The sequence below is a fragment of the Suncus etruscus genome, chromosome X (assembly GCF_024139225.1).
Source record: "Suncus etruscus isolate mSunEtr1 chromosome X, mSunEtr1.pri.cur, whole genome shotgun sequence".
Taxonomy (NCBI): domain Eukaryota; kingdom Metazoa; phylum Chordata; class Mammalia; order Eulipotyphla; family Soricidae; genus Suncus; species Suncus etruscus.
In genome coordinates this window covers 15,881,798-15,895,825 of record NC_064868.1, presented here as the reverse complement: position 1 = coordinate 15,895,825, position 14,028 = coordinate 15,881,798, and the positions used below count along the sequence as shown (strand labels likewise).

The 14,028-nt window shown below is 37.9% G+C and overlaps 2 protein-coding genes across 2 annotated transcripts in view; one reads left to right on the top strand and one right to left on the bottom strand.

Moving 5' to 3' along the window:
* AMELX (amelogenin X-linked) overlaps positions 1-6,805 on the top strand; it is a 29,421-nt gene extending 22,616 nt beyond the window's left edge. Inside the window, exon 5 of the mRNA XM_049767459.1 lies at positions 6,644-6,805. Coding sequence (XP_049623416.1) covers positions 6,644-6,805 — 162 coding nt within the window. The remainder of the gene's footprint in view (positions 1-6,643) is intronic.
* The window catches only part of ARHGAP6 (Rho GTPase activating protein 6), a 289,551-nt gene that overhangs the window by 159,040 nt on the left and 116,483 nt on the right, over positions 1-14,028 (bottom strand). The window lies entirely within an intron of this gene.

The following is a 14,028-nucleotide window of genomic DNA, read 5'->3' as shown; positions in this document are numbered from 1 at the left end:
GTATCAGAAGCTGAGAATAGACTTGGTGCTGTGGAAGATGAGATACATAACAATTCCATACAGCAGGAGAGATTGGACAAAAAACTTAAAGCAAATGAGCAGACAATGGAAAAATTAGTCAAAGAATGGGAACAGACGAAAATAGAAGTCTATGATAAGATCAACAGAAACAACTTAAGAATCATTGGAGTCCCAGAGACCCAGGAAGAAAATTTCCAGGAAGAATCAATGGTCAAGAACATCATTAAAGAGAAACTTCCAGAGCTAAAGAATATATGTGATCAAATCCTGCATGCCCGAAGAGTACCAACCAAAAGAGACCCCAGAAAAACCACCCCAAGACACATCCTAGTCACAATGACAAATCCCACAGATAGAGACAGAATTCTGAAAACAGCAAGATCAAAAGGGGAAATCATGTTCAAGCAAGCTTCCCTGAGATTTACAGCAGACCTGTCACCAGAAACGCTCAATGCCAGAAAGCAGTGGTGGGATATTGTGACAAGACTGAATGAAATGAATGCTTCACCCAGAATACTATACCCAGCAAAACTCACTTTCCGGTTTGATGGAAGAATACATGGTTTCACAGACAAAAAACAGCTCAGAAACTTCACAGACACAAAACCAGTCTTAAGAGAAAAACTGAAAGACCTAATCTAAGACAAGACTACCCAAAAGACACACCAAATTTTGAAATAAAGATGGCGTTAAATCCCAGGACAATTCTTTCTCTCAACGTCAATGGACTAAATGCACCAGTTAAGAGACACAGAGTGGCTAAATGGATCAAAAAACTCAATCCAACCTTCTGCTGCCTACAAGAAACGCACCTGAATAGTCAGAACAAACATAGACTCAAAATAAAAGGCTGGAGAAAAGTTATCCAAGCAAACAACACCCATAAAAAAGCTGGAGTGGCCATACTAATATCAGATAATGCAAACTTTATACTCAGGAAAGTTGTAAGGGACAAAGACGGACATTTTATATTAATCAAGGGGTACGTAGAGCAGGAAGAATTCACTCTCCTAAACATATATGCACCGAATGAGGGGCCAGCAAAATATTTAATACAACTGCTGACAAATCTGAAAAATAATATCAACAACAACACAATAATTGTGGGGGACCTTAACACGGCTTTGTCAACACTGGACAGGTCAACCAGACTGAAACCCAACAAGAATATACTAGACCTGAGGAGAGAAATGGAAGAAAGAGGCCTAGTGGATATATATAGGACACTCCATCCCCAGAAACCTGGATACACATTCTTCTCCAATGTACATGGTACATTCTCCAGAATAGACTACATGCTGGCACATAAAACATACCTCCATAAGATCAAGAGGATAGAAATTTTGCAGACTACCTTCGCTGACCACAAGGCTCTGAAATTATTTGTGAACTCCAAAGGGACTCAGAAGAAACACTTTAACACCTGGAAGTTAAACAGCCTCATGCTCAATAACCAGTGGGTCCGAGATGAAATCAAGGAGGAAATAAAAAGGTTCCTGGAAACAAATGACAATAAAGACACAAACTCTCAGAACTTATGGGACACAGCAAAAGCAGTACTGAGAGGAAAATTTATAGCTTTGCAAGCACACATCAGGAAGGAAGAAGGAGCTTACCTGAGTAGCTTAATGACACAGCTAATAGAACTAGAAAATGCTCAACAAAAGGACCCAAGAACAGGAAGACAGAAGGAAATAACAAAGCTGAGAGCAGAAATCAACGAAGTGGAAACTCAAAAAACAATCCGAAAGATCAACGAAAGCAGAAGTTGGTTCTTTGAAAAAATAAACAAGATTGATAGACCACTGGCAAACCTAACAAAGAAAGAGAGAGAGAGAAACTTGATAACTCGTATCAGGAATGAAAAAGGAGAGATCACTACTGATATGACAGAGATTCAAAGGGTAATCAGAAACTACTTTGAAAAACTCTATGCCACTAAAAATGAGAACCTGGAAGAAATGGATAAATTCTTGGACTCTTATAATCTTCCACGGTTGAAGGAAGAGGATGTAGCATATCTAAACACCCCCATCACCATTGATGAAATTAAAACAGTAATCAAATGTCTGCCGAAAAACAAAAGCCCAGGTCCAGATGGATTCACTAATGAATTCTATCAAACTTTCCAAGAGGAACTACTGCCAATCTTGGCAAGACTCTTTCATGAAATTGAACAAACAGAAACACTTCCAAATAGCTTTTATGAAGCCAACATCACCTTGATACCTAAACCAGACAGAGACGCTACCAAAAAAGAAAATTACAGACCAATATCACTGATGAATGCAGATGCAAAGATCCTCAACAAAATCCTGGCAAATAGGATTCAATGCCTCATTAAGAAGATCATCCACTACGATCAAGTAGGTTTCATCCCAGGAATGCAAGGCTGGTTTAACATCCGTAAATCTATCAACATAATACACAACATCAATAACAAGAAAAATAAAAACCACATGATCATATCAATAGATGCAGAGAAAGCATTTGATAAGGTCCAACACCCATTCTTGATCAAAACTCTCAGCAAGATGGGAATGGAGGGAACCTTTCTCAATATAGTGAAGGCCATCTACCACAAGCCAGTGGCAAATATTATCCTCAATGGAGAAAAACTGAAAGCCTTCCCTCTAAATTCTGGCACAAGACAAGGCTGTCCTCTCTCACCACTCCTATTCAACATAGCACTGGAAGTACTTGCTATAGCGATTAGGCAAGAAAAGGATATCAAGGGAATCCAGATAGGAAAGGAAGAAGTCAAGCTCTCACTGTTTGCAGATGACATGATACTCTACTTAGAAAACCCTAAAGACTCTATCAAAAAGCTTCTAGAAACAATAGACTCATATAGCAAGGTGGCAGGCTACAAAATTAACACACAAAAATCAATGGCCTTTCTATACACCAACAGTAATAAAGAAGAAATGGACATTAAGAAAACAACCCCATTCACAATAGTACCACACAAACTCAAATATCTTGGAATCAACTTGACTAAATATGTGAAGGACCTATACAAAGAAAACTATAAAACTCTGCTCCAAGAAATAAGAGAGGACACACGGAAATGGAAACACATACCCTGCTCATGGATTGGCAGGATTAACATCATCAAAATGTCAATACTCCCCAAGGCATTATACAGATTTAATGCCATCCCTCTAAAGATACCCATGACATTCTTCAAAGAAGTGGATCAGACACTTTTGAAATTCATTTGGAACAATAAACACCCTCGAATAGCTAAAGCAATCATTGGGAAAAAGAATATGGGAGGAATTACTTTTCCCAACTTTAAACTGTACTACAAAGCAACAGTTATCAAAACAGCATGGTATTGGAATAAGGATAGGTCCTCAGATCAGTGGAATAGGCTTGAATACTCAGAAAATGTTCCCCAGAGATACAACCATCTAATTTTTGATAAAGGAGCAGGAAATCCTAAATGGAGCAGGGAAAGCCTCTTCAACAAGTGGTGTTGGCACAATTGGATAGCCACTTGCAAAAAATTAAACTTAGACCCCCAGCTAACATCATGTACAAAGGTAAAATCCAAATGGATTAAAGACCTCGATATCAGCCCCAAAACCATAAGATATATAGAACAGCACATAGGCAAAACACTACAGGACATTACAGGCATCTTCAAGGAGGAAACTGCACTCTCCAAGCAAGTGAAAGCAGAGATTAACAGATGGGAATATATTAAGCTGAGAAGCTTCTGCACCTCAAAGGAAATAGTGCCCAGGATACAAGAGCCACCCACTGAGTGGGAGAAACTATTCACCCAATACCCATCAGATAAGGGGCTAATCTCCAAAATATACAAGGCACTGACAGAACTTTACAAGAAAAAAACATCTAACCCCATCAAAAAATGGGGAGAAGAAATGAACAGACACTTTGACAAAGAAGAAATACGCATGGCCAAAAGACACATGAAAAAATGTTCCACATCACTAATCATCAGGGAGATGCAAATCAAAACAACGATGAGATACCACCTCACACCCCAGAGAATGGCACACATCACAAAGAATGAGAATAAACAGTGTTGGCGGGGATGTGGAGAGAAAGGAACTCTTATCCACTGCTGGTGGGAATGCTGTCTAGTTCAACCTTTATGGAAAGCGATATGGAGATTCCTCCAAAAACTGGAAATCGAGCTCCCATACGATCCAGCTATACCACTCCTAGGAATATACCCTAGGAACACAAAAATACAATACAAAAACCCCTTCCTTACACCTATATTCATTGCAGCTCTATTTACCATAGCAAGACTCTGGAAACAACCAAGATACCCTTCAACAGACGAATGGCTAAAGAAACTGTGGTACATATACACAATGGAATATTATGCAGCTGTCAGGAGAGATGAAGTCATGAAATTTTCCTATACATGGATGTACACAGAATCTATTATGCTGAGTGAAATAAGTCAGAGAGAGAGAGAAAAACGCAGAATGGTCTCACTCATCTATGGGTTTTAAGAAAAATGAAAGACATTCTTGCAATTATAAATTTCAGACACAAAAGAGAAAAGAGCTGGAAGTTCCAGCTCACCTCAGGAAGCTCACCACAAAGAGTGATGAGTTTAGTTAGAGAAATAACTACATTTTGAACTGTCCTAATATTGAGAATGTATGAGGGAAATGTAGAGCCTGTTTAGGGTACAGGCGGGGGTTGGGTGGGGAGGAGGGTGATTTGGGACTTGGGTGATGGGAATGTTGCACTGGTGATGGGTGGTGTTCCTTTTATGACTGAAACCCAAACACAATCATGTATGTAATCAAGGTGTTTAAATAAAAAAAAAATTAAAAAAAAAAAAAAAGAATTTTCAAGTTAAGTACATTTGTAGAAAGGTTCTAGTGTTTATGTTAAAAGAAGTCTATGAAGAAATTTTGTGATATGTTTAAAACAAAGATTTGGAAAAAGTTGATTGTTCTGAGAATATGTATGCACAATCTGACCTTTGCTGCTTTTATAGACAACTTTTACTGTGACTCTTGCAAAATAACAATACTTTTATAAGTTCTGATCTTGGGTAAAACAAAACTTTTGTAACTTTTCTCAGTTTTTTGTTTTGTTTTAAACAGAAAGTGTGGGATCCTAAGATGACACATGGCTATTAACCTCCCCTCCACAAAAAGGTTTTCTGTCATCTTCCTCTTTCCCAGAAATTTCTCTTTTGCTATGTAAAAGTCCACCTTAATTACTCTTGACCTTTCCCCTCCTGGTATATGGGTATTGGTTTAATAAAGAAAGAGGCAGTTCTGGCTTTTGGTTTTTCGGGCTTTTCACAAAGGAGAAGCCACGAGAAGTCACTGGACTCCATTACTCTCTACTGACTAGTTTGATTTATTATTATTCACTGCTATCCTGCTTCTTCAGACCCATCTTCCTGGGTTTAAAGATAGGGTACATGGGATGATCTCACAACCAGTGGTTTTATTTTACTCTATGTTACAGCAAAGTGCCAAGAAACAACACCAGTGATGTATAGGGTACAGAGTGTTTCAATGAAATACTAACACATCATTCAAGGTCTTGTATTCATAATATATAAAGAACACATAACATTTCATAACAGGAAGATAAATAGCCCACTATAAAAGGGCATATGATCCAAATAGCTATTTTTCTGGGAAAAATACCAAACTGCCAAGGCCAGAGCAACAGTACCGCAGGAGGGCCTTGTATGCTGCTAACCTGGGTTTGATCTTTGGCATCCCATATGTTCCACAAAGCCTGCCAGAGTAATTCCTAAGGGCAAAGCCAGGATCAATCCCTACCAACTGTGCTATTACTTTGACATCTAAGTATAATTTTTTTTGGTTTTTGGGTCACACCCGGCAGCGCTCAGGGGTTACTCTTGGCTCTATGCTCAGAAATCGCCCCTGGCAGGCAGGGGACCATATGGGATACCGGGATTCGAACCACTGTCCTTCCGCATGGAAGGCAAACACCTTACCTCCATGCTATCTCACCGGCCCCCTAAGTATAATTTTTTTTTCTAAGTGTAATTTTTAGCAGTGTAATATAAAGTTTTTTCTTAGAGGCTATTGGATATTTTTAATATTATAAGTAAAAATGCAATGGAGAAATAATGCCAATAAAAATGCAGTGCAATGAAGAGGCTTGCTAGCCCAGTGATCACTGGGTTAAAAATATCCAACATTTAGGTTGTTCGCATGAAACCCTATATTTCCAGTATAATAAATTATGGTGCCTTAAATAAAGTTTAATATTTTTAATCCAACATTTACATGTAACTTATTTTACTCGCAAAAATAACTACAGAAGGAATACTGCTAGTTTAGTTTGTAATTGTCACAATTCTATTTTTTTTTTTAAATTATATTTTCATCTAACACTCTGTATTTCCAAACTATTCATGGGAATAAGGAACTTACAGCCACATTGTAACACAGGTTCAAGCAACTTCTATTTGGCCTATTTTGTCTTCACATTTTGCAAAATTTGCTGAGGCTGTTACTCAGTCAATGAATGCATAAGGCCTGGAGAATTCCATCTCAGGGTGAAAGAGAACACAATTAAAGAAAAGAACAGTTTGCCACTTTGAAAAACCCGTATGTGTATTCATGTTAAAATGCAGGTCCCATTGCCCTTGGACGGGCATGAGAAGAACTATGAAGAGACCCCACAAGCTGAACATAAGCAAGTCTGCTGCAAGAGTGGTGTAGACACTGCCTGCATTCATTCTGTGCTAACTTTCTATATAGGCTTTTTCTCGAACACACTTGATTGCCGAGGGTAATAGATGCCAAATAATAAAACTCAAAGGCATTGCTTTTTAAGGAATTAGAGTGTGTATGTGTGTGTGTGTGTGTGTGTGTGTGTGTGTGTGTGAGAGAGAGAGAGAGAGCGAGCGAGAGAGAGCGAGAGAGCGAGAGAGAGCGAGAGAGAGCATGAGAAATCAAAGGATTTAACAATTTTATTCACTTTCCAGTACTCACTGACTGAAATTTTGGCCACAAATCAGGCTTGTGAATTTCTATGGAAAATGAATTGCATTTGGCACGCGTAATAAAAAATGAGGCCGATAAAAAATGTTTCATGCTTTCTCAAGACCTTATGCCACTAACTGTGTGGGGGTGGGAAACTATTTCAGAGTCACTTTAAACACTGTCAAGAAATAACTTTTCTGTACCCAGATGAGTGAATGTCCTTCTATTGATTTCACAGTATCAATTCAACTGGCTTTTCTCCATTTTCGAACAGTTTATCTCTAACAGTTAAATTAAGTTTATCATAGTTTAGGAAACTTGATTACAATGACATTAACCATTAACCTTATTGATGTACAAAGTTACAGCCTCTTTATGACCACCCAAGTGTCATACCTTTCTCAACTGTTTCAGAGACCTGGAGCTTCCAATTAATGCAGGCAAATTGAGCAGTTCGGTTTCAGAGTCAGAGATTTTCATGCCTCTTTTATTTTTTACACTATGGAGAATCAACTTAACATTAAATTGACATAAAGGTTGTTAGGAAGCAGGTCTTGAACTCTTCAATAGAGAATCAGGCCAAAAGAAATAAACCATGATTGTAACAGTCCGAATCATTATATAAAAGAACACTGTGGTGAATTCCATTGCAAAGTTCATGACTTGGGAATATTATCTCCAAATCCAGCCATCTTGGGGTTTTATAGAGTTGGCGATGCAACTACTTTCTTGACCCTTTCATCTGCTATCTTGATGTCATCTCAGACTTCATTTATCCAATACTGAAGTCCTGGCTTTCTCTTCTGGCGAATGTCACTGTACCTAAGCCTCCACATCTTAAGAGGTGTTTATAAAACTTTATCTCAGTGCCTGTCATGCAGACCTGCTCACTAAATGTTGATAATCCTGATGATGATTGATGATGATGAAGATGCTGATGGTTTTAATGCTCCTTATGCAACCAGAATTCAGAGAGCTGTTCTTTCTACATCTCTTATGATGAATCACTACCTTGGTTTTCTCAACTTTGCCCCCAAATAAAAAAAACCCTTTTGACTTTTCTGTTCAACACCATCCCACCTTCAATTTCTCTCATCTCATTTTCTCCTAAGAATACAACTAAATTCTAACCAGTCTATTCATGTCCACTCTTGCCCTTGGCCAACTAACCATCCATGGGAGAAACTGGAATTTCTTTAAATATCAATTGCCATTACTAAAAACATAGATCATCTTAGCATATATTTATTACATCTAATGAACAACATTAAAAGGCTAGTAAATTTGGACATGGTTCAACATTGCTATCCATTTCATAGCTGACACATTGGATAGCAATGTTGGACCATGTCCAAGTTTACTTTGTGTGTAAAAAGCATGTCAAGATTCACTCTTGAGCAGCTCCACTCTAAAACTATGTATTTATTCAACTGCAACACAAAGTACTATGCCATATTCAAACACTAAAATATAATAACTAGTAAGAATAAGAGAAAATAATTAAACTGTGGTAAAATACAGGTAGAAATATAAATCAAATCGGTATTTTCACTGAGGAAAAAATCCAGTTTCAAAGAGTTTCCCCGTAAGAAAAAGTTGGAATGATGTCCTCAACTTTCCCTCTCATGCTTGTCTCTTTCATCCTGTTCTCCAGACAGGCCAATCCAGCGCTGCATAGGTACCAGCCAATGCTATTGCTATTTCCTGTGTTGGGACTAACTTGCCCAGCAGTTTCCATGTCACAGTTCCTCCTCTTCTCATCTTAAATTCCACAGACTCAGAAAAAGCCTCCTTAGACCTTTCCAGTCCAAGGTCAGTGTTCCTAGGTTTCTTGATCTCAGAACTCATCTCAATGTGTCATTGCATTAATGCTTGTCTATTTGTCCACTGTCTTTCTCTTGTCTTGAATGCTCAGGATGCAAAGATTGTGTATCACTCACTACCTTTCTACCACTTAACAGCAAGCCTTGCACCCAGGTCTGATCAAATTTGACAATGAATTGAATGAAGACCAGGACTCTAATAACATAATGCATCTACCTAGATCTTTGGTTATCCTAAGGAATGCAGGCTCCTATTCTGAATCACCTAGTAGAGTTCTAGAGTCCCAAGGCCCTGAGTTCTTTTAAGCACTTATTTTTGAATTGTCTAAACAGTTTTAGCATTTTGATATGATTTGGCAGGAAGAAACATAGAAATTTTGCCTTTCTATAGGCTTACTCCTATCTCTATGGTCTATGGTCACTCCTGATGGTACTTAGAGAACTATAAGGTCTTAGGAAACAAATATGAATCAGCCACATGCAAGGCAAGAGCATTAACTCCTATATTACCTCTAAGCTCTAGGGCATAGATGTTTGGGGAGAATCTTTTAAGTTCAAGCAAATTTGCTAAGTGAAAATGATTATACAAGTAATAGGACAGTTAAAATTGTATATTGTCAATAAAATTGATATAAACTAACTTTATTTTGCCTTTTGAGGGGTCACATCTGTCAGTGTGTAGTGCTTTCTCCTGATGCTGCACTCAGAGATCACTCCTTGAAGGCTTAGGGAACAATATGAGTGTCAGGAATTGAACCCAGGTCTGCTGTGTAACAAAGCAAATGGCCTATCTATTAAACTAACACACCAGTCCCAATGCACACTAGCTTTTAGGCTGCATAGACAAATAATTACATTCCTGGAATGAATCATTTCCTGGTTAGTTTTCAGACATTTGTGTGGGCATCTGGAAAACATGTGATCACAAGATTGTGGTTACAGATGTAACCAGGTAATAGAGAAAATGAATCTGATGAGTCCAGGCTAACATGGAACTCAAAGGCATGCCAGCCCCAGGAATCTGAAATTTTGAGAAATCACCTAGGTAACTCTTAAGTAAAATGAAATTTGGAAGTTCATTTTCTATCAAAACTAGTGCTTAGAAAAATAGACAAACCTAGTCTAATAGACAAATAGAGTCTCCACTCTTTAAATTTGTGGTTTTATTGAGGTCTCCAAGATAATGTCTTATATAAAGGACAAGCATATTCTATTAATATTTTAGCTCAGTAAGTTCAGAAGTTCAAATATAACCTTTTAATCAGATAAAACTTTGTACACACATATGAGACATGTGCTCTACCACTAAGCTACCACAAATACTTTTTGTTAGCCTACATGCACACAAGGAAAGAAAGGAAGCAACCTTGCTCAGCTGTGTAAGGTTTACACATCTGTCCAGATAAGCAAAGTACCATATTTTCTGCTCTATGAGAAGCACCTGACCACAAGATACATAGAATTTTTAGATGCTCTCCTTCCCCTGCACTCAGGCTTCAGCTCTAGGCGCATTCACTCTATAAGAAGCACTTTGTGTGTGAGTGTGAGTGTGAGCATGTGTGTGTGTGAGTGCATGTGTCTTATGGTACAAAAAATTTGGTAACTTGACAGTATTTAAGGCTAAGAAAGTTAATTGGAAAGCAGGAAGAGGCTTCCTGACTTGTTCAAAGGACAAAGATGGCAGTTTTCCCTCTTTTAGGAAAAGAGATACCTATGTCTCAGAACAGGACAACAAAACAAAACAAACAGAAAACAAAAACAAGGCAAAACAAAAAGAAAACATGCAGCCTTTTATTCAATGCCAACTCCATGGATATGTTAAGTCTATCCCTATACAAAAAACTAAGGGACTATTTAATGACTGTCTCCACTGGGCGTGTGTTCTCTCCATTTCTCCAAAAGGCTCTTCTTGGTCTATCTTGATACTTCTAGGCCTGTCAGCCTTGTGAGTAATGGGTGTTCTCTAGATGCTTTTCTCCTGGGCTTGTGGTGACATTTCTTCCATCTCACGCCTCTCCCCATGCCCAACCCTTCCAGGGCTCCTCAGAACATCCAGCACCAAGCCCCAGGCTTTTCCTGACCTCACCCAAAAGGTCCCCATGAACTTTTCTTCCTAGCACACCATATTCCAACTGAGCCCAGAACTGCTGACTTCTATAATACATTTAGGGTTTTCTGAAGTTGCTATTATTGGTTTCTGTTCTTTCCCCCTTCATGTTTTGTGTAAGATATTCCACGAGGTTTTACATTTTGTTTGTGTTCAAGATACTCTGTTCCATCCCTTTCTACCTATCCAAGAACAATACTCAAACTATCTTCATCAGCACTGTGTTTCCTCAAAGCAACGAGTTCTATCAGCATTAAAGTGTATTGTTATAAGGGAGCAGCAATCTTGATCCCTTCTTAGTTACCACCTCATTCTTCACTTTATATAGCAGTAAAAATTTCTTTGTAGGAAAGAATCCATTTTATTTTCCCCCAGTCTTTCTTTACCCTACTTCATTCAGGCTAAAGCCCCTAATAGCTGCCCACACCACTTATTACTCTATCAAAGACCATACAGGGTTAAATCCCTGATTAGTTCTTAGTATCAATAATATTTAATGACTATGGATATTTTATGACCAAGAATAGTACCTGGAAAATTAAGAAGTTGTCGTGGAAAAAAATACACTTTATTCTTTCATCAATTTCTCCTCACATACAAACTACTGTCTTTGTGTGGATTTGTACTCTACGAGTTTTCAACCTCATTAGGCACTCATTTTCTGTCTCTTGAGAGATGTTTACTTCCTTTCCTCAATGAATGTAATGTACTATTAAAATTTTCCATGGTTCAGTGTTTTGATCTCAAACTTGTATCTGCCACCACTTCATTGGGTATTTCCATACATACTATAGATTTGAGTGACATCAATACATTGAATTTATATCCCCAGTTAGGACCTATTTTGTGATCTCCACAAGATCTTCAACCTCCTTATGATATATTCTTCTATAAACTTACACATCTAAGTGAAAGATGAATAAATCTTAATAACTCAAACTAAAGATCGATCTGACTATTATTCTTTTTTTTTGTTTTGTTTTTGGGCCACACCCATTTGACACTCAGGGGTTACTCCTGGCTATGTGCTCAGAAATCACCCCTGGCTTGGGGGGACCATATGGAACACCGGGGGATCGAACCACAGTCCGTCCTACGCTAGTGCTTGCAAGACAGACACTTCAACTCTAGCGCCACCTTCCCGGCCCCCAATTATTATTTATTTTATATCACATTCTACTACACATCCATTATGAAGCCCTTTGAAGGTTGTGGATTAAAAGTCTACCTAAATCTGATTCCTTTTCATTATTTCCACTTCTTCTCTATCAGTCCATGGCAACCTCAATTCATAATAAATTGTTAAGTGGCTGTATAGAGACTGGCTCTGCAAGTCAGCCATAATAGTCATTTCTCTTACATTTTCCTTAAGAAAATCTTTGTATTTTAGTCAGCTGATCCCAGTCATATCTTTTCCTAGAAAAGTATACATTCAGATAGCCTAGAAAAATACATGTGCGATCTTTAGGGTCTTTGCTCAGCCTTATTCCGGTTCCAGCACCAGTCCTGATCATCTTCCCCTCAGCAAAGTCAGGTCTGTGTCTGGGCTGGAACATAGAACCTCTCGTTTTAATTCATCCCACCAAATGTTAAAGGGGCTGTTAGGACCTTCTGTTCTTATCATCAACCCATTTTCCCCAAAACTTGTGGACCCACTAGTATCCTTTCAATTTATATTGCAATATATTGAAGTACTTTAATTTTATAGCATATATTAAAGTCACTTCAATTTATATACATATATATATATCTATATATAGTTCCTGGCACTTATTTTTCTTAGAAAATATACAGCTCAAAACCAGCTGAGCTATCCAATGAACTAGTTTGCAATATTTTATAATACATAGAAAACCTTGCTTGTTTAGAAAAATAACCTCTAAAGAAGCTATACCTTGAGCTACCTATCATACAAACAGTTCAATTGATCACTTTCTTAAATACCCTAATACTCCAATATTCCAAACCATTAAATGCAAAGATCAATGGAAAAGCTAAGGAAGACACCTATAGTTGGGGATATGGAGAGAAATCCTGGCAAATTTTCAAGTCCTCCAAAACACCTGAGTCCTATAGATGAAGTCCTAAAATCAATACTTAATGTTTTAGCACTGGAAATCAAGGAGTTACTACCTATAAAATTAAGAAATCTATAAAAGAATAATTCAACTAAATATCTCTTTCAGAAAATAAGAGAATTCATGCAAATTGGGACTGAAGGAACTAAAGACATGTTAGCAAGCTATAATAGTAGAATTACACAGGTGCCTGTAGTTGATCATATGGCAGGCTGCTTCATGGGGAGGGCCTCCCTATTTTTAGAACAAAGGATTTTCCTTTCTATTTTTCTTCACTTTTGCTGCACCTATGGAAACAACAATAACAACTACAAAACCTGCCCCCACACACTATTTCCCCCCTTTTTTTTCTTTTTTTCTTTTTATCTTTTAAATAGAGGCTCTTGCTTTTTTCATAGAACCTTGGGACATAGATAACTTTTTTGTTCGCATATTTCTGCACTTTTCTATAAAACTAAGAAGAAAGGATAAGAAAGGATGAAGGCCGGGGGGTCTAGTGGTCTCAGATGCATTAGTGGAGAAAGAAAGAACAAAACTAAATATACAAGCCAAAATCAAGCTGAGTGAAATAAGCCAGAGGGAGAGAGACAGACACAGATTAGTCTCACTCATCTATGGGTTTTAAGAAAAATAAGACATATTTTCAATAATTCTCAGAGACAAAAGAGAGGAGGGCTGGAAGCTCCAACTCATGACATGAAGCTCACCACAAAGAGTGATGAGTGCAGTTAGAGAAATAACTACACTGAGAACTATCATTAACAATGTGAATGAATTAGGGAAGTAGAAAGCCTATCTAGATTACAGGCGGGGGTGGAGTGGGGAGGAGGGAGACTTGGGGCATTGGTGATGGGAATGTTGCACTGGTGAAGAGGGGTATTCTTTACATGACTGAAACCCAACTACAATCATATTTGTAATCAAGGTGTTTAAATAAAGTATTAAAAAATAGAATCAAGAGACCTAAACTTTAACAATCTAAACTTAAATGAGCCTGCCATACTGTAAATCCAAGGATCAAAGGG